The sequence below is a fragment of the Myxocyprinus asiaticus genome, chromosome 30, assembly GCF_019703515.2.
Source record: "Myxocyprinus asiaticus isolate MX2 ecotype Aquarium Trade chromosome 30, UBuf_Myxa_2, whole genome shotgun sequence".
Classification (NCBI taxonomy): domain Eukaryota; kingdom Metazoa; phylum Chordata; class Actinopteri; order Cypriniformes; family Catostomidae; genus Myxocyprinus; species Myxocyprinus asiaticus.
The window spans coordinates 17,500,141-17,527,480 of NC_059373.1; the positions used below are offsets into that span (position 1 = coordinate 17,500,141).

Sequence of the window (27,340 nt, forward strand, 5' to 3'; positions counted from 1 at the left end):
GAGGGCATAACTGGCTTGTTTATGCTCCTCCGCATTCCCGGAATTAAAAGCGGAGGTCTGCGCATTAAGTGCCTCGCGAATATCGCTATTAATCCAAGGTTTCTGGTTCGGGTAGATCCGTATTGTTTTGGACAGAACAACATCCTCTACGCACTTTCTGATGAAACACGTTACACTATCAGCGTAAACCTCGATGTCATCATCAGAGGCGGACCGGAACATCTCCCAGTCCACATGATCAAAACAGACTTGTAGCATAGACTCTGATTGGTCCGACCAACACTGGATCGTTCTGAGGGTGGATGCTTCCTGTTTCAGTTTCTGCCTGTAAGCGGGCAGAAGCAGAATGGAAGAGTGGTCCGATTTGCCAAATGGTGGGCGGGGGAGGGATTTGTAGCCATCCCAGAAGGGAGAGTAGCAATGGTCCAAAACCCAGTCCCCTCGTGTGTTAAAACTGATGTGTTGGTGGTATTTTGGTGCAATTGATTTAAAATTGGCTTTGTTAAAGTCCTCGGTCACAATGAACGTGGCCTCAGGGTGCGCGGTTTCCAGCTTGCTTATAATCCCGTACAGTTCCTTGAGTGCCCGGTCTGTGTCGGCTACACAGCTGTGATAATGACTTGGAATTCCCTCGGTAGCCAGAATGGTCGACACAGAAGCATGAGAAATTCCAGATCAGGAGAGCAGAAAGACTTGATAGAATGTACGTTCCTCTGATCACACCAGGATTTGTTGATCATAAAACATACACCACCACCTCTGCTTTTACCTAAGAGGTCTTTCGCTCTGTCCGCTAGGTGCACGGAGAACCCCGCAGGTTCGATGGCTGAGTCTGGAATCTCCGCAGACATCCAAGTTTCTGTAAGGCAGATAATGCAGCAGTCCCTCGTCTCTCATTGGAAAGAGATCCACGCTCTCAGCTCGCAGAGCTTGTTGTCCAGAGACTGAACATTTGCCAGTAGAATACTGGGTAGCGGGGGTCGATTTGTGCGACATCTTACTCTGATGAGAATGCCGGCTCTGTTTCCCCTTTTCCTTCTGCGTTTTCGTGGCCGGGCAGCCCAGATAAAAGGCTCTGCTGGCATGTTTGTAAACAGCAGGTCGGCATTGAGGAATTTGAGGTCCAGTTTACAGTGTGTAATTGCAGAACCAATGTCCAAAAGTGTTTGTCTGTCATAGACAATAAGGCAGACAACATCCAAGACAAAAAACATAAGAATTGTAAACAAAACAAACAAAAAACTACAATGTTGTTTCGGAGCTCGCAACGCAGCAGCCATACTCGGCGCCATCTTGAGTCCAATTTTTTGATTGCCATTTATGTTGCCAAACAACACTAAGCCTCCAGTGTCATAGATGTAGAGTGGCATGTTGAAGAAGCAATCAGAGCTGCCTCTCTGTGAGATGTTAGTTTTACTTCAGAGCATTAATTATCTGTTAGCTCGTCTGGCTGATTTAAATTTAATGTTGAACCTTTAATCAGTCGAGGGCCTTACATTGAGCTTAAAAATATGCTGTGTTCCATGCATCAGTCAAACACTCCTTCTCCTTCTCTGCAATTGTGTGAGAAGCTCAGGCTGTTCTCTTCATGCACTGTTAATAGACACTTTGTAGCCATGAAGTCAGCAACCAAGTCACCTGTTCTTTTAAATGCTGATGTACTCATCAGCAACTGCTCAGGACATGAGATTTGTGTTACATGTATACTTATCAAAAGCAGATTTCATTCAAAACATGATGAACATAAACATTGGCTTCAAAATAAGGATTCACAATTGCATCTGGTTTCTCCATGTTACATGTACTTGAGAAGATCTGATGGTAATCAGAGCAAAAAGTGGATGCAAAGATATTGAATTAATAATTCAAATTTCAAGATTAACATCACTTTTTTAACATCAGGTAGGAAAGATTTTAGATGTTGTGACGAGGAGGAGGACACACGCCCGGCCCTGAATCGGGCTAATCAGCCAGGAGGGGGATAAAGACGAGCTGGAGGGGGATAAAGACGAGCTGGAGGTGCAAGTTCGAGAGAGAAAGAGCCACATGTGGCCGCTGTGTGTGTGTCTATGTGTTTGTGTTTAAGTTGATTTGAGTTCATTTATGTTATTAAAACTTACGCTGACTGTTCAGCCGGTTTCCGCCTCCTCCTTGCCCACTTTACCACATTACATTGGTGCCGAAACCCGGGTGGGAAGAGGGATGCACTATTGCGGAGTCCTTGCCACTGCCATCCGCCAGGGGAGCAGCTGCGGCCATCTGCCTGGGGACAGAGGGGTTGCTGCCGGCTGCTGAGAAAGGGGAGGATCCGTTCCATCCTCCAGGGATCGGAGGACTCACTGTCATCCACCAGGGGTCAGAGAACTCGCTGCCGTCCGCCAGGGGAGGAGTGAGCTGTCCTCCCTAGAGGTCGGAGGAGTGGCTGAGGACCAGGCAACGGCGTGTCCGGGGACCGGCGAGCTAGTTTTCTCTCTCTCTCCTCTCTCTCTCTCTCTTTCTGTCACTCCACATCGCTCTTTCCCTCCCCTCTTCTCTCCCAGGGCTCCAGAAGGGCGGGGAAGATCTGCCAACAAGCATGGCCAGAAGGGCAACACCCACCCCCCCCTCCAAGAAGGGAGGGAAGGGGAGTACATCATGCCAGGGGTTTCCCTTGCCTGAGTTGGGCGATGGAGGAGTGTGACGAGGAGGAGTGCGGTGCCGGGCCATGAGGACACACGCTCGGCCCTGAGTTGGGCTAATTAGCCGGGAGCGGGATAAAGACAAGCGAGAGGCACCAGTTCGAGAGAGAGATAGATACATGTTACAGATGTGTTTTCTTGTTCGTGGGTATTTAATTGCATTAAGAACAAATCAGTTCATAAAATTTCCATGCAAAAGGAAAAATGCAGTAAATACATGTTTTGTCAAAACTGAATTATTTCAAAAATCGGGTCACTTAGACCAGTGGTTCTTAACTGGTTTTGCTTCGGGACCCAGATTTTACATTGGAACTCAAGTGGGACCCACCATAGTAAAAACCTGACCTGTATTTAATGTATCCTGGGTCGCATTTCCCTTTATCTTGCATAGTTTTGTTCATGGTTGTCAAGTATAAGGGCATGCATCAAGTTACATTATTTTTGTTGTTGATGTCAACAACAAAATCAACAGGAAGTTTTATCTCCCCCCTTTTAAAAATTTAAGAGCATATTTATTTATATGAGCCCATTATTATCCCATTTGTTTCCAAATTTCAAACATCTTTCAAACAGAACATACATATTACACAGGAGGAAAGGCTCCTCATTACCATGGTTAGGTCAATGTGGCTAGTCTTAAATAATAGTAATAATAATAATAAATTATAGTATTTATTAACAATTTACTAGCCGAAACACATTTTGAAACTTTAACTACAACTGCCACTGTTGATATAAAAATGAGGTCTAATAGATCCTACCTATATATCATTTCATATGAAACTATAACATTTTGTCAAAATGTAACATTTACTTTTACTCGTGTAAAATCGTGAAACAATTTTGTAAAAGCACAGTGTTGCTCTTTTCCCCCTCATTGCTATTTGGCATATTGGGGCTGCCTACTGTTTGAGAGGTTTGACTTGACTTCCTCCGTAATGCTTTAAACTAGAAGTCTCACTAGAATTCAAATGGGTCTCATCAGCTTTGAGGTCCACGCGCCGAAATATCGAGCAAAGCCCGTTTGTTGCTCGCACCGCACCAGAGTGCAGAGCAGATCATTAGCACTAGCTGTTTCCGTTACACTCACGCGAAAGCTTTAACTGCACCACAAAAAATATCTCAGTGCAGACAAGAAGCCTTTAGCTGAATATGAGATTATCATTAAATTTGCCTCGGCAGTCCTAAATAGGCTGTCACAAAAAGTCTTCAATGGGAGAAGCATGACATTGTCCTTTTCCTGCTGTCCACGACCCAGTCCGAATAAACCTGCGACCCACCAGTTGAGAAACACTGACTTAGACTGTGATCTGTCCTGTGACGGATGGGTTTGGCTAAACTATGCTCAGATTCAGAGAAACGTGTGAGAACTGGAGTAACTACAAAAGCCACAATAAACCAAACAAGCTTGAAGCCATTTTTCTCAGTTTCAGTGTTGCCGTAGTTACTGCATTTTGCCTTTGTAGGGCAGTAACATAAATGGACTTCATTTCATGGATTTCATGGCTTTGATCTTGTAATCTATCCAAAACATAGAGGAATGCCATCATGATCCAGACTCAGCATAATTTTTTATCATGTACTCCTTGAGTTTGTGGACCTGTTTTGGATCTCTTTTTAGCTGAACAGAGAATTAGTTAGTAATGTAACTTTATTATGTAACATTTATATGTCACTTTTTTGAATTTAGTAACCATTATAGACAGATTTCTTAGAGATATAGTGGGCATTGTAATTAGTAGTTTACTAACTAATTAGTCAACTGACAGTGGTTATATTGTTGGATTTGTGGAATTTGAACCTAAAACCTTCCACTTATCAGCATAGGTCTTTAACCATTACACTACATCACACTGTGCATGAAGCAGTGGATGAATGAAGATGTAACATAAGTTAGACACTATATAAATATTTTAATATATCAATTCATCATAAAGAATATTTCAACTTTCAAAGTGTTATGTTACTTTAAATAATGCTTGTGGTTCAAATTTAAGCTTGTACATACACTGTGCATTTATGTGGTATAAACATTTTCAGCAGGGGCATGAAGCTCTTAATATTACTGTGGTACATAAGCAATGTGATTGAGGAAGCGATTAGAAATGAATGCATATAGAGCTCTTAAATAAACTTCCCTTTTGAATGCCTGAGGCAACCATTAGGGCAGTTATACTTTCTGTATTTTTTGTCAGGACTGTCAGTTAAAAATGCTCAGCTAAATAGCTTTTCCCCCGGCTCACTCTGACCTCCATATAAACACAAACACACACTCAAAACACAGTCACATTTTCCCAACGTGTCTTTGACACAGGCACTCGCTTGCCAAGGGATTACTCTTCACTCTCTACAAAGCTACTCTAAATCCTGAGAGAATTGGGAATTGCAAGCCCCTGAGCCAAAATATCAAAAGCAACAGAAGTCGAGGCAAAGTTCATTTACCATGGAAAGATGGAAAGCAGAAGAACAGCAGGGTTCTATAAAATGTAAAGCTACATTTCTCTCCTCGGGTAAATCATATTGAAGAAGGCAGAAACTGTATTTTGTTGCCATTGGTTAAGGGCAGTTAAGCACTGCATATTCCTAAAAGTAATTCACAAATAAATACCTCAGTTGTGGGTTGGTAGTGATGCTTCAAAATTTGCTTAAATATTTACTTGTTTAAATAAGCTACTAAAGATTTTGAAAGGTTTTTGTTTTGTTTTGTTTTTTGTTTCATTTTGTTCTATTTGTTTTTCTTTATTTTTTTAATTTAATTTTTTTTAATTTTTTTTTTTTTTTTTTTTAGATTAGTTTGTCAAAATCTTTTAAAAGTCTGAACAAAATTGGATTAAAGGGGTAATTCACCCCAACGTTAATAAATAAATAAAAATAAAAAAAGGAAATTCTATCATGAGATGTTTGGCAGAATGTTAAGTCTGTTCAGTATGATAATTTACAATTCACTTCCATTGTGCGGAGAGAAAAAAAATGTAATGAAAGTGAATGGTGAGTAAGGTTATCAGTCCCTAACATTCTGCCTAACATTTTCTTATTTGTTCCAGGGAAGAAAGAAAGTCATAAAGGGTTGGAACAATATAAGGGTGAGTAAATGATTGCATAATTATAATTTTTGGGTGAACTATCCCTTTAAGCACAACATCATGTAAACATATTTGCAGTTCACAAATCTACAAGTTTTCATATCTCCTCCATTTAATGATTATGTGATCTGTACATTCCAGTGAACTCACCAAGGTTACTATAGATCTAGACTATAGATCGTCAGGGTCAGTGCACTCATAAACATGATGAAGCCATTTTGTTGCCATCATGGCTGTTGTCCAGGTAATTAGCAAAGAAGCAGATATTATTCTGTCAGGGAACAGCGAAGGTTAAACACTGAAGTGCATCATACTCTCACTTCATACAGTACGTAATGCTTATCCATACCATTTGAGAGAAATGAGTATATATCTAATTGACCATGCAGGGTAATAAGGTCCATCATAATTATCTACATGCTTACGTTGCCCAAATAGCACTGTGACACACAATAATAGGGCACAAGCCAGTCTTTAGTGATAATTGCAAGCTTAAGTATGTGATTCAAACATATACATGCTCTCAGTTCGGAGTTAGTCTAATAGTCTTGCTGCTTGGAGTCAGGATTTATCCTTATACGGTATACACATGTAAGGGATAATGTGCTGTTTATAATGTACACTTATTACATGCCTGCTAACCAAGTAAATAATTTTTTGTATTTTATTTAATTATTTTATTATCTTACTTAACGCTCCAATTAGAAAAATTGTCTATAATACCATATAAAACAATGGGCCTAGCAATAGGACAAACACTGCTATGGGCAACAGTGTAATATACAATTTAGCAGTATTATACAAAAATATTTTACCACTAAATGCTGCGATTGGCCAGTCAGAATCAAGTGTTCCAGAGAGTCATGTAATAAACACACATACTGTCTTCCATTGGTCAATAAACAGATACTCCCACGCCAAACGTGTGCCGCTGGTTGAGCCAAAGTTGCTGTGTAAGACTGGTCTGGGTGCTCCAACACACAAAGTAATGTTGATAGCACTACAGAGCCACAACGTTTACACCTTTCAGGGAAATCAACCTACGAATGGCTTACTTATCTCTGCATATTAAGCTGGAAATTAAAAAGTATTTTTTTTTTTACAGTAAAAAAATGCACACAACAGCTTGAAATATAAAGCTAATGTTCAGAGCTCCTTTTTTCATTTGGCCTCAGGTGACTATTCTGCATAGACCTTGATATCTGTTTATTTCAAAATCTACATAATAAAGAGTACATGTAACAGGAGCCAGCTGGTATGTGATAGCTGTGCAGGGTGTGTAAACCTTACTCCCCTGGCCTCAAGTGGTGCACTAACGACTGATGCTAGAGACTGTAGCCTTTAGCCTCCTCGTTACCGCGCCCGCCTCCCATGCCTGAAATGCCGGTTCGAATCCTGTTCAGAGCAGGTCGAGCAGGACCGGTTACAGTAGTGCCGTGACCCGGAATGGAAGTGAAGTTTAGGGGGTTGAGTTTAACGGGAGCCAGCTGGTATGTGATAGCTGTGCGTTATGTGTAAACCTCACTCCCCTGGCCTCAAGAGGCACACTAGTGACTGATATTTCTGAATGGGATTCAAACCGGCATTTCTGGCATGCCCGCCTCCCATGCCAGAAACACCGGTTCGAATCCCGTTCAGAGCGGGTAGGGCAGGACCGGTTACAAACACATCACATGCTTTCTTCTTTATGAATGTCAAAGCATGTGTTCTCTCTGTCAGTTGAACAGAATGCTTTTAGACTATTTATTTTGGTTTCTCTCGACTATTTTTTTTTTTTCAAATTCTTTTCTCCTGCCTAAATGTCTATATTTAGATATAAACAGATTTCTTAGAGCTATCCCTCTCCATTTTCTCATTCTGTCTCTACATCTCTGTTCTGTGTCGTGTGTGTGTGTGTGTGTGTGTGTGTGTGAGAGAGAGAGAGAGAGAGAGAGTGTGTGTGTCTGAGAGTGTGTGTGAGAGAGAGAGAGTGTGTGTGTGTGTGTGTGTGTGTTTATTCCTCTGTCCCCACCATGTGTTGAGCGAGGAAGCCACTATCTCTCCTCAGCACACAGCTTTACAGAAAGAGCATCCTGCACTGATAACAGGTGCACAGGTGGCATCACTTTTTGCTACCTTGCTGTTTTCTGTTCCTGCCTGAATATTTATTTCTTTGAGCATATGGATAGAGTAGAACCAGGGGCCAAGAATTGCTCCTGTTGTTGATATGTCCAGGTGTCGAAAACAAACTGTTAAATTGGGTAAAATATCAATTATTCATAACCAGAGAAAATGGCTTGTGGGTTGTGTTTACAGAATGACATTTCATGTGTACAGTGGAAAAGGACAAACATGGAGCTTTCATTGTATTAATGAAAAATATGTCATTCTAGACAAGGTGTAAGTGGACAGCTGTAAACACTAAATGGTTGGGTGTCTAGTTTGAGAGACATCCCGTTATTGCTCTTTCATATCTCAGGAGACGTAAAGGAATATTCCAGGTTCCATACAAGTTAAGCTCAATTGACAGCATTTTTAGCACAATATTGCTCTTCCTTAAAAAAAAAAAATCTGGGCTTCAATGAGGCACTTACAATGGAAGTCAATGGGCCAAATCCATAAAGGCATGGTCACAGATACCATTGCACGGCAAAATTCCATGGGTGAAATAGTCATCTCAATGGGTATCTGAACAATCGTAAATTTCGTGAGATGGACTTGCGATGTGATGCGCATTTCCTGCAATGGTGAAGAATATCCTTACGCTGATTTCATCTTGAGTTTTAGTTTTGATAGGCAAAATCACCGCGTTGACCTACAGGAAGTTGCTTGGTTTGGCGGTGACCACTGTGTGGGTCATGTTTGTAAAGAGTTACACTGAATATTCACAATGGGCAAGGATATAATTTTAGTGGTGAGTTTCACTGAGTATAAAGTGCAGCATTAAAAAAGGCTGCTTGACAATTATATTCTCTCTGGTTTCACATGCACTCAACGACCGCCCACGCCATCTTCGCCCCTAGAATTTCACTGTCAGAAGTTTGTGTGACCACACATTAAACGTTAAAATACTCACTGTTTCAAAGTATAGCCACAAGACGTAAACAGTATGCCTGTTAACATTATTTTACTGTGAGAAAATCACTTACTAACCTTTTCTGTGTAATGTTATAGCCAATTTTACAACTTTGTTGCTATAACCATGTAATGTCAACAAAGCCTAAAACCTAGAGGAACAGAAGAATTAATGTAAGTGCTTTATAAAATAATAAGGTTCATGTTTCTGTCTTTAATCCCTCCAACAATTGGTCCCATTCACTTCCATTGTAAGTGCCACAGTGTAACCTAGATTTTTGCTTTTATTTTATTTTTATTTTTTATTTGTTTAAGAAAAGAGGGATGAGTCGAAATTATTTTTTGTAGTAATCAACATCATGCCACAAACGCTATCGATTGAGTTCAACTTGTCAGTGAATTATACAAATCAGTTATGTATCATTTATGTATCAATTACAATTCCTTTGGAGAAATAGAAAATAGATAAAATTATACAAATGTTGAAATACAGTAAGAATATACTAGAACATTAAAATCAGTGTAGATAGTAGGCCTATAGGTCAGATCATTTGATTTTGGATTAATTTGAAGGAAAGCGTTTGTGTTCATATTGGCTTTTGATTGCTGATTGGAGATGTTAGACAGAATGTTATCCTCAGTCACCATTCACATTTCGTGCATGTTTTTGCCATACAATAAAAGTGAGTGGTGACTGAGAGTGAACATGCTGCTGAACATCTCATTTTGTGTTCCACAGAAGAAAGTAGTACAGGTTTGGAACACATGAGGGAGAGTAAAATTTTTGGGTGAACTATCCCTATAAGTGTCACAGTTGTCCCACTTGTAATCAGCTCTATACCTTGAATGCACTATAAGTCACTTGGGATAAAAGCATGTGCCAAAAGCATAAATGTAAATGTCAAGGATCAGTAATAGGATCCCCCGAAAACATAATGTTATTTGTTACATGTTATTTGTTAATATTGTGTTTGATGCTGGCAGTTTTAGGTGTCCTTGCGGATTCATCCCTTTGTCAAAATGGTGGTTTTGTTCAGAAGTCTTTTCTTATAGAGGCAAGATTACTTTACCAAGCATGTGCTGTTTCCATGGAAATGAATGATCAGATCATAGTTCCACTTGCTGCACAAGAAACCTATACATGACTGAGCTAATGAGCGAATGTACAGATCCAGACACACTCATGTGTGTACAATCGGGGCATGAGGTTCAGATGGTGTGTACATCTTAATCATACACGCTTCTTAATCGCTTGCTTTTTATTCAGTAAAATTCTGGGTGCTTCGACACTACACAGCTCAATCACTGGTGAGTGAAATGTTAATATTTACTTGCCAGTGGCTAATAACAGACATATTTTAGTCGCATAGCGTGAAATTTACTCATATTTGAGTGATTTACTCGCAATGTAGAGGACTGATTTATATCCAATGTTAACTCTGTAACACCGATAAATCCCTGATTTTATCACACTAAAATCATGTTAACATATATAATGTTTACATCTTGTGGATATACAGTACTTTTGTGTATATTGATGTAAGTGAACTGGCCCCATTCACAACTGCGTTTTTTGCATTAAATAAAAATAAATAACGGAGGCACAAGTCAAAATTATTAATGTGGTTTGAACTTTGCTTTTATTAAACCTTTAAAGTCCTCATTTGGCCTGAAATCCAGCTGAGACACAGAAACGCATTCTACTTTGCACTCATATCTGGGTTGTTTCCGTCACTTTTACACTCTTATCATGTCACAAATGGAAGGCTGCAGACTAATAGGAAGGTGCTGATACACATGTTTCAAGAAGCCTGTCTCCTGCACTGACCCCATTCCAGATCTGACTGAGGGGGTTATCTGATTCAGGGCCTCTCCTACTCAGCTTAAAAAACTTGTTTTGAGACTGAGATCTGGGCCTGAAGTCCAAGGTGCGATGTTGGTGTGCTGTGAGGCCTGGATTTCAGAAACAGTCAATCTTTGATGTCAGCATGAAAATATATGAGGCATCGTTTGCAACCCATTTTACTTATGTAATGCAGGGTGGGACTTTATCCATTGGGGATTGATTGGAAAATGAAAAGTGGGCGTTGCATACAAGAAAGGAGCCAGGCGGATACAGGAGAGGGGTTGAAAAAGTAAAAAGGATTCGTAGCGTTAGCGAAAAAGTAAGTTGTTTCTGAGGCTACACAAGTAATTACATTTTGCCAGAATATGAATACATGCACACAAGAATTGTGCACAATAAGGGGCCATTCACACCAAGCGTGTTTTTGCCATCTGCTCTGTTTTTCATTAGTTTTTCTATGTAAATGTGCCAGACGGATGTTGTTCGTTGAGTATTGTGCCACAACTCGTTTGGGAGCACCACATTTTTAGATGTCATGTCAGGTTAAAAAGAACTTAAACTTTCAAAAATACGTCTCGCGCTATGTTCTATTCGTTGCGATGTATCTTATTTTTTAGCACAAGAACACTTTCGCTCTGAATGGCGCCTAAGACCTTATATAGGAAATAGGGTCAATTTTTACTTCATTTTGACTTTTCTATACCCTCAGCATAGCACATGAAATGCCAAACCTGCTGACAATGAAATCTGCTGAATATTGTGTTCTTTTCTTGTTCATGACTTGGAGACTAGGAGCTGTAAGTTGTTAAAGATTACATCATTTTAGGTCAGTCATTCAGAGAGATGAATTGTATATACCAAGCTTGTGTTCCATGTTATTCCAAAAGGGAGCTCTTAGCGTGTTGGGAAAGGTTTTAGCTATAGCTCTCATAATTGCATTTCTTTTGTACAAAAAGGTTAAAGGAACCCTAAAGATATTAGGCTATTGCCTATTATCATCAGTGCAATATGAATGGACATCCCAGTTTCATTGTAATTTCATGTACTGCACATTTCCATAGTTTCTCAAAGGCTTTCATTGTGCTTAATGTGAGTTGATGACTTGATCAGCCATCTCTAACCCAATTTTAATCTAACCTTGAGTCATGCTTCAGGCACAATGTATTTAACATATGACTTTAATTTAAGAGCAGGTTCTGAATCCTTTTATTTTTTTTTTTTTTTTTTTTTTAGTCTCTACTCTTGCTTTGCAATGCAACACCCGTAATCTGCTCGATTCTTATCATTGGTGTAAACATTAAATTGAGTTGCTTGCAAGGCATTTGGTTATAGCTTTGCTTTTCAACACAGCGGGGTGTTTGTATAGCTATCAGTAGAATATTTTTATTTCACTATAGCTGTAAGAAAACTGCTGGACTGATATCCCGGCATCCTTTGCAGATAATGGCTGTAAATTTAAATCATGCCTCTCTGCACCTGAGTTGCCACAGGAAGAAGAAAAGGTGTGTTTCCCCCCTCTCTCCCCATTCACTTCTGTTTCTTTCAAAGAGCAAATTGAATTGGTGATCCAGTCCAGCTTCAAAGCAAAATAACAGTGAGAGCTGGAGAGACAGAGAGAGGCAGAGAGCCACAGACCTTTTTTTTATTATTATTATTTCTGAATAACATAAGTCATGAGAAACGAGGAAAAAGGTGTGAATTAATCACAGCCCGTATTTCCATAGCAGCCGGTAAGCATCTGTCAGAGTGTGTTAAGTGTAAGAGGCTGTATGGAAAAGATCAATCTTCTACAGTTTGGGAGTTGTGCAGTGGAGAAAAATGGTGAATTAAAGCTGAAGCAAGGGAAGTAGCATTTTTTTGTTGTTTGTCACACATTCTTTTATACATGAGGATTCCACCCTGGTGTGTGCACCCCACTAGAGGCTTAATGGTGCATTAAGACATTTTTAAAACTGTGAATGGTAATTTTCCCAAATTGTTATTTATGTTGTTGACAAATAGACATCTTTTTGGAAGATTTAGGTTAAAATCTATATTTTCATAAGAGAAAATGTACAATGGGTCCAGTGATGGAGGCAGCACAGAGCAGATGTAATCTCTGATTAGTCTCTCAAAGCATTTACTGATGATGGGGGTCAGAGCAACAGGACACCAGTTATTTAAGCAAGTGATACTTTGCTTAAATTAGGGGACACATGCACATCAACAGATTGTTATTTTGGAACAGCTTCATTGTAGCTTCATTGTTTTTAAGTGATAGTTAATTAGTGTAAATATATCTTAAATACAACAAGAAGGCCTGTTTATGTTTTTTTTATTTATTTATTTATTTTTATGTACTTTTATGATTCCAAGTATACTGTACAATCAATACACTTAAGTGCACTATTTTTTTTTTTTTTACAAGTGTCCCTTTGGCCAAAAGATCCATAACAACTGAGGCATTTATAATATGTATAGACCTCTCTATAGACCTATCTCAGAAAGTGCACAAACTCTCTCAGCTTCTCTATACATAGGCAACGTCCCCAGTGAGGATGTCAGCCTGTCCTCATGTCTACAAATTTCCCTGAGAAGTTCCCTGGCTTAATGTAATTATAATGGGCTCAGTTTGATTACAACTATGTACTACTTAAACCATGTACAATATTAATATGTTTGTACATGCTTGCATAAAGGGACCTGCCTTAGATTCAAATATATATAAAAGAAAATTATTAAATAGCAAACTGGCAGAATATTGTTTCATTTCTTTCTATCCAAATGTATTTGATTTTCCTCTGTGCTCCCTTTTGTTTTGTACACACAAGCGAAAACTGAACGGGCACAACTGTTTTTTGACATGAAGTGGTAATTGTCTTGGCATGGCCAGAGCCTTAGAGATATGAAATTCAAGAATAATGCATCGAGGGCCTCTGCAATGTTCTTTTCTATTCTTCATATCAAAGGCATAGGGGATACGTCTACTCCCAGCATGCAAGCTTGGATGAGACTTGATGAGGTGTGATTAATTTTTCACTTGGCTTTTTCCAGTGTTTATAGCCACCATCAATAGACCTTTTTCACACTCCAGGTTTTGGAACACGGAAGTAAACGTTTGCAGGGTAAACTTCGATAGCAGTGAATGAAAGTGAATGGGAGATTGCAACAAATATTATTTTCGTTTATCCATTTGCTCCAAGACCAAAAGAAAAAATCCACTATACGTTTGAATGACTTTCCAGAAGAGGAAAAAAATTGAGCGCAGTGGATTACGACAGTAAAATGGGAGAAGATGCCAAATTTGTTGTCACTCTTTCAGCAGCTGTAATAGAAACCCCCTCGCAGCTGGCCCACAGTGTACTCATCTCGGTTTTGCATTTTTTAGCCAATGGAAGTTTTTTAAACATTATTTCCTTAATCAGTATTTTTGCCTTGTTTTCTTGTAAAAAAACAATTATCAAAACATCCTTAAAACAAGACAAATTTACAAAAAAAAAGCAAAATTGTGTAAGATAATAAAACTTCTTGACATTTTGAGTTACCCTAATGACAAATATATATATATATATATATATATATATATATATATATATATATATATATACAGGTTTGGGAGGTTTACTTTTGACATGTATTCCACTACAGATTACAGAATACTGCTGTAAAATGTAATTTGTAATGTATTCCGTTAGATTAATCAAGGTCAGTAACGTATTCTAAATACTTTGGATTACTTCTTCAGCACTGTTAGATTTTTGTTTTGACTATAAAAACTCTGCCAGTACAGTAAGACAAAATACACATGTTAAAAATACATTCTCTGAAAAACCTAAATATCTTATGCAGTGTTGTTTCTAAAACAAGATCAATCAAATTGATCTTGATCTTGTCTTTACAGGAAAACAATACAAAAATTATTATCAAGAATACGATTTTTGCACTAATATCAAAGGTCTTGCTAGAAAAAAATAAATTATGATCCAACATGAATTTTCTTGATAAAAAAAATATGATCGTGCCTGGTAACATGTGCATATAAAATGGCTAGAAATAACATTTTAGCTTAGCATAAAGCTGACAATTTACACATTGTTATTAATGTTTCTATTTCTTCTGCTCCAAACTTACTTCAAACTTCTCTGTCTGCTTGTATGAATGTAACACATCATAAGAAAGTGTTTCACCGCTGTTCAAATGCACTTTGGATCGCATTATTTATATGTATAAATGTTTTCCATCTGAAAGGACTAAATATTAAATGAAACAAATGAAAATAAAATGCAAAGTAATCTCTTCAGTAATCAAAATACTTCTTGAATGTAACTGTATTCTAATTACCAATTATTTAAATTGTAACTGTAGTGGAATAGAGTTACTTATATTTTGTATTTTAAATACGTAATCCCGTTATTTGTATTTCATTACTCCCCAACACTGTGTGTTTGTGTGTGTGTGTATATATATATATATATTCTAGTTTTAAACATACACATACCTTTTGGTAGATTTTGTAAGATTTATACTTAAAACTTTGTTAGACTTGTGCTTAAAACTAAATAAACCAATAAGGTAAGTAAATTGAACCTAATCCACTTGAATGAATAAAATTATCTTAATTAAAGAGATGCCATCTAAAAACTAGTTTTGTTTTCATATCTTATGCATTTTTTGCTTCTCAAGTAAATTTGTTTTAAGATTTTTAGACATTTCACTGGAAAACAAAACAAAAGACTGATTAGAACTGAATTTGGTAACACATTAAGGTTCTCTTTGTTAACATTAGTTGCAATAGATATCATGAACTAACAATTTACAATATATTTTTACAGCATTTATTAATCTTGTTTATTGATCATTTATAAATATGTAATTGTTCTATTTTAGTACATGTTAGTTCCTAATGCATTAATAAAAGCTAATGTTAACAAATATAACTTTAAATTAAAAAAATAATAATTTGCATATGTTGAAATTAACATTAACCAAGATTGATAAGTCCTGTAAAAGCATTGATCATTGTCATTTTAATGTTAACAAATACATATTTTCTAATCATTTCGGACAACAATTGTACTTTCAAATCTAAAATGTTTATGATGTTAGTGAGTGAAATGAAATTAAACTGGTAAAAAAAGGCATTTGTGGACCAGTACTGCACAGCAGGAGCCATCGCATGCAGTACCAACCAAGCCAATCAGGCCCATGTAATCAAGCACCTTGTTTACCTCAAATGACAAATAAATCATTTTTCACAATTGTTTCTGCTACATTTTGATTACAAGCTTGTGCTAGTTAGAAGAGAACTGTTTGTTTAATCACACAGTAGCTGTGCTGAGCATATGTGGAGCTCCATCGATCCTTACAGCCCTGCTGAATCACTCGAATCTGTGCCAAATTTCAAAGACACAGCTAAGGATGTAGTATGAGACAGCAGTGGCCTTTAGTAAATACTATTGGTAATTCTCTCTCTCCCATCTCCTTCTCTATCTATGAATTTGCTCCATTTACAGTAGCTTTGCAGTTGTATCTGTGCACAAATATTCATTTCATCCACTCATGTGCACTGCTTTTTGACACTTGAGGTTTCTTATAGTCACTTTCAATTAAGTTCACCATGGCAACAAAAGAGAGATGCCAAAGAGGTCAGTCAACAGAATCTATACCCACACAACCTTTTTATCCTCAGTCTTGTTCATAGTACAATGTTTTGTTCAAGCAGATGTTCTCTGATCCCAAAGATATAGGGTAGGGATTTGATGTAATGATGATAAGCAGCATATTAATGGTTCCTCTCCTAATTATGGAAACATCAAAGCAGTGGACAGCAAATGAGATTGTAAATAGTGTTCCCAGTGGACGACAGAACCAATGCACAGCTGAAATCAGCATGGTACCAAACATAACAGAGAGATGTTACAGCATGTAGCCAATTTAAAATATTTAAATAAACAAATAGCATTATTACCTCTGAGAGCTCTCCCAAGATTTAAATGTGTAGATGCAGTAAAGAAAAGGATTTGCGTAATGTACTTGCAGAATATTCTTCAGTGGCTTCTAAAGAGAAGAGCCTTTCAAGACACATTTGTGATTAGATAAATCTAAAAAGAGGGCAATTGCTAGCATCCATTGAAACTTCATTCTTACTGTACGTTTGGCCTACATCCAACCTTTTTGTCTACAGGAAAACTACAAGTCAAGTCAGTTTACTTAGGGGGAGCCCATCCTTCCATTGGCATTTAATATTCAGAGTTCTTGGTGTGCAATGAACTGGCAGACAGATGCTTTGTCTTCATAACATCATCTGGTAAATTGTTTACTAGTGCTCACTCCAGTAACAGAGGCAAATGAACTGTCTTCAAAATAAGTCCTCGTAATGAGTGCTATCTCAATGTTTTATTGAGTATTTTGACCTGTAGCCAATTAATTATTATTATTGTTTTTCCCAGTTCTGTTTGGACAGTTCGTCCTGTTCCAGACATCGCTGAATGATGTGGTGGAGATTTATGATGGGCCAACACAACAGTCCTCTCTGCTTTCATCTCTCTCTGGCTCCCACTCAGGTAAGGCTCAAACATGAGGTCCTGACCTAACTTTGTACCTCCCTTACATTACATGGAATGGATAACCATTCAGTGCAAGCCACAGATGGGACCATAGGTCATTCTTGTTGTGGAGTCATTTTTTAGCTCTGAAACTGAATTTAGAAAATTAATATGTTTGTGTTGTAATTTAATTTGTGAGATATTTCAATAAAATGATTGCTACTATATTTTCAGAAATATGCTCTGGTCAAACTCAGGCACTATGTGGTTCTTACCACTCACACAATGGTAAGAACAATAACAGGATGTCTAACATGATGGAAATAAAAACTTAAGTTAGTAATTGATCAGTGAGGGATTGAGAGTTATCTTACATGAGGATGTCAACTTGAGGGTAATTTTGATATTTCTTTAAACCAGTGTTTGGAATTTCTATAATATTATAGCGATCTCTGTAATTGAATGTAACAGAATAGAATGTTGTAGAGTGAGACAAACCAACTAATACCACAAAACATTTTTCAATTAAAACATTTTTTTTACAAAAGCAAAAATCTGGGTTACAGTGAATTACTTACAATGAAAGTGAATGAGGCTAATCTATAAACATTAAAATACTCACTGTTTTAAAAGTATAGCCACAAGACGTAAACAATATGTGTTAACATTATTTTAGTGTGTGGGTTAACATGATTTTAGTGTGATGAAATTGATTACTAACCTTTTCTGTGTTAATGTTATTCCTTATTTATAGTTATCAATGGACCTTATTTATGCTAGCACCATCTTTGATTTTTTATGGAAATGACAACGAGGCTGTGAGGGATAGACTTACCATCTCTACAATGGCACGAACGGTATAAAGTTGTATAAAGCTCCTAGATCACATCTGATTTTCCACAACTCATGTTGTCTGGAGTTCTTTGTATACTGAATGTTCTTGGACAGATATTTTATCAATGTTTTGTCTGCAGAATGATCCAAAAACACTTTAAACTGCAGTACAGCCCATTGAAGAGACTGTATGTCTGTCCCTCACAGCCTCGTTGTCATTCCCATTAAAAATGAAAGATGACGTTAGTGCCATGGTTTTCAAACCGGGAGGCGCGCCTCCCCAACGGAGCACCAGGGCATGTCAGGGAAGGTGTGGAGAATTATGATAAATTCACCAAGTAAAATAAAAAAAATAAATACAATGAACATGTATTGTGAAGATAAATGAAAATAACTGGCTTAATAGACCATAGTCCAGCTTAATAGACAGTAGCTCTGCGTTACAATTCTGTTAAATATCATGAACGCGGATTTACTCTACATTGTTCTATGAAATCTCTCTGCTCTCTTTTAGAGAGTGCATGTATTATCAAAACCAGTCATGTGCACTCACACATCTATTATAAATCCATATAGCTCTGCATTAGTTCATTCATCCAAATATTCTGCATATGTAGACGCGTTATATCGAGGAAGAAACAAACCGGAGTTTGAGGAATCAACTCGCCATTTGGCCGGTGTTCTGTCGAAGTCTGTTCCCCCTGTTTAATGTTTAACAGCACTAGGAGGAACACTAACCTAAGGGGAAACATAGGGGGAACATATTTCGACAGAACACCGGAAACGATTACAAGAAATGCAGTATTTACACATGGTTACTGTAATGAACTGGCCATGGAGACTGTGTTAGGATTAATGTGCTGGAAGTTTATTATGAACACAAGCAAACAATCCAAATTGGCAGGCAAACAGAGGTAGTCGAGGTAGTAGGAGGGGTAACAACCTCAGATGTTACAGTTACGTTCGTATAGAATAACAATGATATTCTGATGATTACTGATGAGATGCGAGCAAATAAATGACATAAACGGTCAACTTAAAACTCACGTCTTCTGTCACCACTGCGGAAAACATAGCTGCACAAGTTTATCTAGGTCACAGAAAATCTGAAAATTTGGACCAAAATCATGACATTCAACATGATATCTGGTCAATGTGTCTTCGTGTGTTTGTGTTTGATTAACATAAAGAGGGAGACTGGCTCATGTGATGTGATTTTTTTTTCACTTAATATATGTGAAACAACTTAAATAATCCCATTGTCATAAGGACAAATAGATAGGCTATTTATATATATATATATATATATATATATATATATATATATATATATAAATGATGCAAAATACTGTTTCATATTATTAATAGAAATATTTATTGTCAAATATGTATTACTCATCTGGTGTATGACACATTGTTGAATGAGTTTGTCAGACTGAATTTAAGGTTATTGATCATTATTGGTGAATTGCTCCAATGCCTGAAATATGATGGTTTTTAATAATATAACACTAGAGGATAAGGCTGAAACGATTAGTCGACGTTATCGACAACGTCAACAATAAACAATTGTAGACAAAAAACTTCATTGTCGAATAGTCGTTTGATCTCATTTAACGCAACATGAGATCACATTAAACTCTAATGATGACACACAAGAGCAGCACTGCAGTTCACACTTGACTGAGGAGAGGAAGAATTATACAGCTCACAGTCCAGATGTACTCTAAACTTTCCAAACAGCTTCAGTTGATGTAGATCGCAAAGTATGAGGGAATTATAATGCAAAAACACAAAATAAGAAAAAGTAGATGTAGTGTCGTCCTGACGTGAAATAAATCGAAGCCGGATCTGGCATTCCACTTGAGCAAAACTTGCCTGTCAGAGTGTCCAAAAATGAAACAGCCCAGCGTTATATGTTTAATGCAACCTTTATTAAAGTTCGAATAATAAGGAAGCGGGTTGTGTAAATAAGCACAAACAGTCACGTTTGTTGCAGAGATGAGGACCCAAGCACAGAGTTCAAAACCAAAAGTACTTTATTAATAAAATAAACAAAATCCACAAGGGGGAAACCAACAAAAACTACCCCGTAGGGGAAACAGGAATCCAGACTGGGGCAGAGGGAAACAGGACCGACCGGACCAGGAACCAGGTTGAGGAACAGGATCGACAGGATACTAGAAAACACATACAGGACCGACTAGAGAACAAGACGAACTGGCTCTGGACAGCACACACAAGGAGACTAAAATAGGGAGAGAAATCAAGCCGGTTAATATAGGGCAGGTGTCACTAATGAAAAAATAATGAGCAAACAAGGTGTGACGTAAGACAGAGAAGCACGTGGCGATACAGAAACAATTACAAAGCCGCGTGCTCTCACAAGAAGGCAAAAACATCTGAATGGACTGAGTGCACATTCCAAGCCAACAGGCGATATACACTCATATCGATATACGATATAAACGACAAACGAGATGAGAAAAGACACTTGTGTGAGAGTTCGGCCACACACATACCTGACACCTTACCAAAGTGACCAAACCTCAGCACAAACATGAAGACAGCTCATGAACCAGGTGCACTGCGCAAAGCGAGCGCAATGCGCGTTCCGCGGACGTGAGATACAGACACAAAGTCTGATATAGATTATTGACGCGAGTGCATGCGGCCAAGATGACACAAGCGCGATGCACCCACATCAATAACAGACAGACAAGGAGTATGAATGTCCGGGCCCCGACACAGACCGGAACCAAACTAGACAGGAAGTCAGGACCCAGGCACCATATTCCAGACAAGAAACACAACAGACTGAAGACTGCGTGGCCGGGAATAATACAGAGGCAGACAGACAGACATGGGCGGATAATGCCAAAATAAATTTGTGACACAAACTCCGAAACTGCCATTTCTCTGTGCGGTCAGTGCCTCTTCTATGAGTCACGTGAAGTGACTCAATCTGAGGGGGAGAGATTGAAACTGCACCCGGCTGATGCACACTCTGTCGTGGGGACACTCATCCCTCGAGCGTGCGCTTGCTGCAGCTAGATTATAATGTGATGGCTCTTGACGTAGTGAATCATAATAAATGTCACTGTGTGTATCTTATCGTGAAGAAAAATCGGCGATTCAAGCTCTATTAAGAAGATAGAGGGTTTTTTTTTTTTTTGAGTGTGTGAATTAAAGATGGATAGAAGTGAACAAAAAGGTGAGGGAGTATAGTCTTAGTCCATTATACAATGCAAAAAAAAAAAAAAATTGGTTCTTGATTTGTCTTTTTTTGGTTTGTTTTCCAATATAAATATCTAAAACTCCTTACGTATTTACTTTAAGAGCTATACTGCAGAATAAATTTTTTTTAGAGAATGTTGAATATAATTTTATAATTTTAAAATATAAAAAAAAATCCTTAAAACAAGAAACATTTATCTGAGAAGCAACATTGCTTTCAAAGAATTATATATGTTTTTTCTTTACTGCACCCGCAGAAATATGAACAAGTGAAAAAATACACTTATATACAAAATACATTCTCTGAAAGTATGTCTAAATATCTTATATGTTTCTATCATATCTTATATGATTTTTAGATAATTTTAAATGGAAAACCAGACAAAAACGCTTGAGAACAATAGGAATTTTTGCAGTGAATGTTTTAATGAATTAAATGTAATAAAAATTCAGTAACTCGAATGTCATTTAGAGATATTTTTAAAAGATTATTTTGTCCTCTTTAATGTTGTATTCACATTTAATTCAACCTTTTAAGGCACAAGATGAATAGTCGGTTAAGAGCTAATGATTAATCATGGCAATAATTGACGAACAGTCAAATAATCATTCTAATAATCGTTAGATTAATGGATTATCAAAATAATCGTTAGTTGCAGCACTACTAGAGGACAATACCTGATAAAACTTCAAATAAGTGGCCAGAATGTACTGCTGTTTTTAGTGGAAGAAAGTTTTTTATTTATGTATATATTTTAACATTTAGCATAGGCTATTTTATTTATTATTTACTTGGCTATTGTAAAGGCCTATATACAAATTTTTTGTATGTATATATTGGCAAAAAAAAAAAGTTAGCCTTTGTAAATTTTGTGAGAGGGCAGGGGGGACTTACTGTTTAACATTGTGAAAACCCCTGCGCTAGCGTGGATAAGGTCTATAGCCAAAAGTACAACTTCATTGCCATGACAATGCAATGTCAACAAACCCTAAAACGACTGAAAAAAGACACTGTTAACTGTCAATCCCCTTTTTGAGCATAGGCCAAAAAATTAAATACTCACATTTAAATCATCATAAATGCTTGGGAGTACAGACCTAAATTTGGGCACTTTTTAAAGAAAACACTCGGACGTTTATCGTGGAAGTGAAAGCAGTAAACAAAAAAAAAAAAAAAAAAAAACGATAGCAGTTTCAGTTTATTTCAATAAAAATACACTGTGCTAAATTTGTATTTCCTTTTAATAAAAATATATTTTAAAATATGATTCACTCTGAAAAATGTGAAGATGAAAACTTTTTTGCCAAAACATTATATAACATTGAAACATTACACACAGTCTATAAAAACAAATGCCTTTTACCATGAACAAATAAATACAATAAAAAACAACAACAATAAAAATTAGAAAACCAAACCACAAACTGTTTATACAACTACATATCTATATACAACTATATACAACTATTTACAGCTTTTCAGTGCTAAACACTACAAATTATTCTCATCATACCAGTGATTGAAGCAGTCTCGCCTAATAAAGTCACAACTCCTTCCAACTCTACAACAACTTAAGATTTTTTGATGCATAATCATTTCACAAATTAATATATTTCTATTGCTATATAATTTCTATCACAAAACAGTGGCCAAATATGTAAACTTGAGACTCAGATCTTTTCAACGATATATAGTTTATTAAGATTATAATAGGATTTGATTGTAGTTCAAAGTGGGCCGGTGACAGCACAACTTTACAGCTCAAATAATTCCTGAGTTTTATTAGATATATTAATGTAAGTGCTTTTTATAAAATTATAAACTTCAGATTTCTGCCTTTTAAACCCACCAAAAATTGGCTCCATTCACTTTCATTGTAAGTGCCTCACTGTAACTGGCCTTTTTCTTTTTTTATGGACGGATGAGTCAAAATTATTATTATTATTATTTTAATTTTTTTGTTATCAACATTATGCCACAAATGCTGTCATTTGATCTTCACTTGACTGAACCAGGAATATTCCTGGAAGTGGCTTCTTTTTTACAGGAATATTATAAAAGACAAACAGGAAAGAAAGTGAAATTGAGGAAATAGGAAATTGTTGAATAAAGTTGATTATTAATTAAAACAATATTCCCAAGAAAAATATGTTTTCTTCTAAACATTTCAAGAGACACCTGGAATATTTCTAAATAAATTTAAATTTAAGTTTTAAGTTTAAGAAGATGGTGCATAGCACCCGGGGAAATGGCAATATCTGATCAAACCAAAGGCGTGAAATTATTTAAAATTAACTCCTATGTTAATTTACAGTAATTGTGATATTGTGATAAAAGAGAACTAATTAAAATGATTTCCATCTTTCCAAATATTATCTCATATATTAAGGCATATCTGATGGGGACATGAAAATGTTCTGTTTTACAGGAATGACCCAAATGTTATGTGTGTTTTTCTTTTGCGAACAAGACGTGCACAGAATGCAAATCATAACTGGTGTAGTATTTACTGTCCTTTAGGATTGCATTAGGCCCTTTTTTATGTATATTCTGTATATTGCATAGCACCAACACACTGAAAATTTTCAAAACATTACAAAATGAATCCTGTTAACAAAGATCTATCAAGGTCAATAATGGCCCCACTGGAGACATAGAAGTAGATAGACAAAATAGCTATCATGCTGTAAAGGTGACAAGGTGGAGCAAATTTTGTGAGTATTTATCACAACTGTAGGACCTTCCTGTTGTAAATGGAGGCATCCTCCAGTGGCTTTTCTGCAGCAAAGCAGTTATTGACATTTATTGAGACTGAATAGCCTTATGGGAGCTAAAAAAGAGAAGGATACTTATTTTCAGGCCTTTTCCTTTTCTCATGATTTTCTGTGCAAACACTTCTCTATCAGAAGTCTTTCAGAGTCAAAGCAAAATCTTCATGAGCCAAAAAAATATATATATTAATGATCAGCCCAGTAATTTCTTAAGTTTATAATTTCAAGAGTTTTGAACACTTATTCATTCTTTATTATAATTCTTCACATTTTAGAATAATAGTAAAATCATCAAAACTACGGAATAACATAAATGGAACTATGAGAATTATGTTGTGACTAAACAAAATCCAAAATAAATCAAAATTGTGTTATATTTTAGCATCTTCAAAGTAGTCACCCTTTTCCTAGAATTTGCAGAAATGTACTCTTGACATTTTCTCAACCAACTTCTTGAGGTATCACCCTGGGATGATTTTAAACAATATTGAAGGAGTTCCCATCTATGTTGGGCACTTATTGGCTGCTTTTCTTTATTATTTGGTCCAAGTCATCAATTTCAAAAACTTTTTTTTTTAATTACATTTTAGTTTTATAATGAAATTAATTAATATGGTGGCACAATTATATTTTTGTCTACAAAACTAATTTCAAACATTTAAGCATATGCCTTCAGTTCAAAAGATTTTTAAGATCATGAGAAACATTTTAGTCAAGTGTTTCAAAAGTTTTGACCAGTAGTGTATATTTTCTCTCTATCTGTTTTGCAGGTGAGTCATTACCCTTGAGTACTGGAAACCACATAACTATCAAGTTTACCACAGTTGGACCAGAAACTGCCAAGGGCTTTCACTTTGTGTACCAAGGTCAGTTTTCAGCTCTACCAAGAAACATTATTAATATTTTTGCTATATACTACCAAGACCATAGAGGATAGTTTTTACTGTGAATTCTCAGTAACCAAAGTTTTGTATTTCATTTTTCAAATCTTACAAGTGTTGAGGGCATTTCAATGGCACTGATTGTATAACAAAGCTTTACTTTAGCTTTTCTTTGATAAATGTAGCAGTGAATGTGTTTTTCTCAGGCGCTTAGCTCTTTTTTACATTATTTGCTTGTCTGAGAATCCTGATATTATGTATTGGTCACTGTGCTTCCTGCTTTTTATGTACACTATACAATTTATAGTTACAGTTATCACTATGACAGCTATTGAAACCTTATTTCCTGTAAGATGTTTTACTTTTCATCACAACATTCAAATGGGTATAGCAAAAATATTCTGCTCAAACAAATATTAATTGTCTTCTTTACAAAGCAAACAAGGAATGTGTTTGTTACAAAATTTAATTTGCATTCCAGTGGTAGTTAAGCCAACTGTATTTTTTAAACAAATCTTATTCATCCAAAATGAATACTATAATATGTTTTTCTTTTCTTCTTTTAATTTACTAATCAAATGTATGTATTAAAAATTAATTTTTCATTATTTTTTTATTATTTTTTCCCCATAAATAAATGGTAGGATACATTAACTTTGCAAAACATGAAGCTCTATAGAAACATAATATGGTTTATGCTAAAATGTTAGAATAATCCATCCAATGACAAGATTTGCACACATGAAATGTTAAACAAGAAGGTCTACATAATTGCCTTATGGAGTACATAACTGTCAACGTCAATGTCAATATATTTATATAGCACAGTTTAAAACAACAACAGTTGACCAAAGTGCTGTACAATCATTACAACAAAAAAATAAAATAGATAAAAATATGCAAAATATGAAAACATACTATATAATAAAAGAGCAGTTAAAGAAAAAGATACTCTACAAGTCAAGATGTATATCTAAGATAGATTAAAAGCTATTGAAAATAAATGACTTTTTAACTTTGATTTAAAATCATGTACTGTAGGGGCAGTTCTAATGAAAGCAGGTAATAACTGAGGATGTTTAGTGTGATATTGAAATGTATATTGCTCTGGTGTTTGCATACATCAATATTCAAAGTAGATCCTTCACAAAATCATCTGAATCATCACAAAAACATCTTCCAATGTCTAACCTTAACTTCATTAAATAAATAAATAATTGGTGAGTTCCTATTGAAGAACTACACCACCTGTAATCCTGAAGAGAGCTCCACCAATCAGAGAAGTCACTATTAACAAAACGGGAATTATGCCTAAAGTTACCATCCACTCCCTTAAATTATTGCAATGGATGTAATCAAGTCTTTCTACACTCTCAAATAACTTATATATTTATATATCTTTACAGTTTTTATTTTGTATTATAGTCTTATTTTATACATTTCACAGTTTTAAAGTGTACCATCATTCGTGATTCAATTATGTCATTCAAAGCGCCTCATGGTATGGGTAGTTTATTCACTTTTGTATTTTTGTATATTCAAATCTTGAAATTTTTTTTAATTTTTTTTACATTTTAACACTTTTTTTTAATCAAAGATTTTAAAATTATGATTCACTTTCTGAGCTGGTTTGTTTGGTTTCATGGTTTAGAACTCATTATTGAAGTTTTTTTTATGCTTATGAAGAAAATAAATGGGAAACTCACAGAATAAGCATAAGCAAAGCAACCAGCATTGTGGATGACCCCACACACCCCTCACACAAACTCTTCACCCTCTTGCCATCTGGCAAGAGGTACCGAAGCATTCGGACCCTTACGGCCAGACTGTGTAACAGCTTCTTCCCCCAAGCCATCAGACTCCTCAATACTCAGAGACTGGACTAACACACACACACACCTGTACACCATCCAACTTTTGCACATGTCCAGAGTTGCACTTAATTCATTGTCACTTTATACCTGGCTGCTACCTCAATAACTGCTATGTCCATAGAACACTGTTTCATAGTATGTTATGTTTGCATTCGACATTTTTAGAAAGTGTCATCTTTTTGCACTACTCAGATTAGAAATGTGTACTGGTCGGCGCTGCACTGTCTCTCACTGTCTCTTACTGTGCCTATTGTCCTGTTTCCTTTTTAGTAATTATTGTACTGTCCTGTACATCTTGCACACGTTTGCACGTGCACTTTATGTAGGAATGTGTAGGTCTTATTCAGTGTGTGTAGTCTTATGTGGTTCTGTGTTTGTCCTATGTTGTTTTATGTAGCACCATGGTCCTGGAGGAACGTTGTCTTGTTTTGCTGTGTACTGTACTAACTGTATATGGTTGAACGACAATAAAAAACCACTTGAACTGAAAAAGTGAACAGTCACTGCTGTGCTGCTTCACATGTTTGAAATCTTTGAATCCCAAAACTCTAGCTGCA

At 36.4% G+C, this 27,340-nt stretch overlaps 1 protein-coding gene and 1 long non-coding RNA gene across 3 annotated transcripts in view; one reads left to right on the top strand and one right to left on the bottom strand.

Moving 5' to 3' along the window:
* Positions 1–27,340, top strand: part of csmd3b (CUB and Sushi multiple domains 3b) — a 715,228-nt gene that overhangs the window by 558,782 nt on the left and 129,106 nt on the right. For both annotated transcript variants that reach the window (XM_051664389.1, XM_051664390.1), the window contains exons 32-33: positions 17,090–17,203; positions 24,799–24,894. In XM_051664389.1, coding sequence (XP_051520349.1) covers positions 17,090–17,203; positions 24,799–24,894 — 210 coding nt within the window. The remainder of the gene's footprint in view (positions 1–17,089; positions 17,204–24,798; positions 24,895–27,340) is intronic.
* On the bottom strand, positions 20,041–20,760 carry LOC127421395 (uncharacterized). The gene is made up of 2 exons (XR_007893987.1): positions 20,542–20,760; positions 20,041–20,267 (listed from the first exon to the last, which is right to left on the bottom strand). It is a non-coding gene; the product is annotated as an uncharacterized LOC127421395 (long non-coding RNA).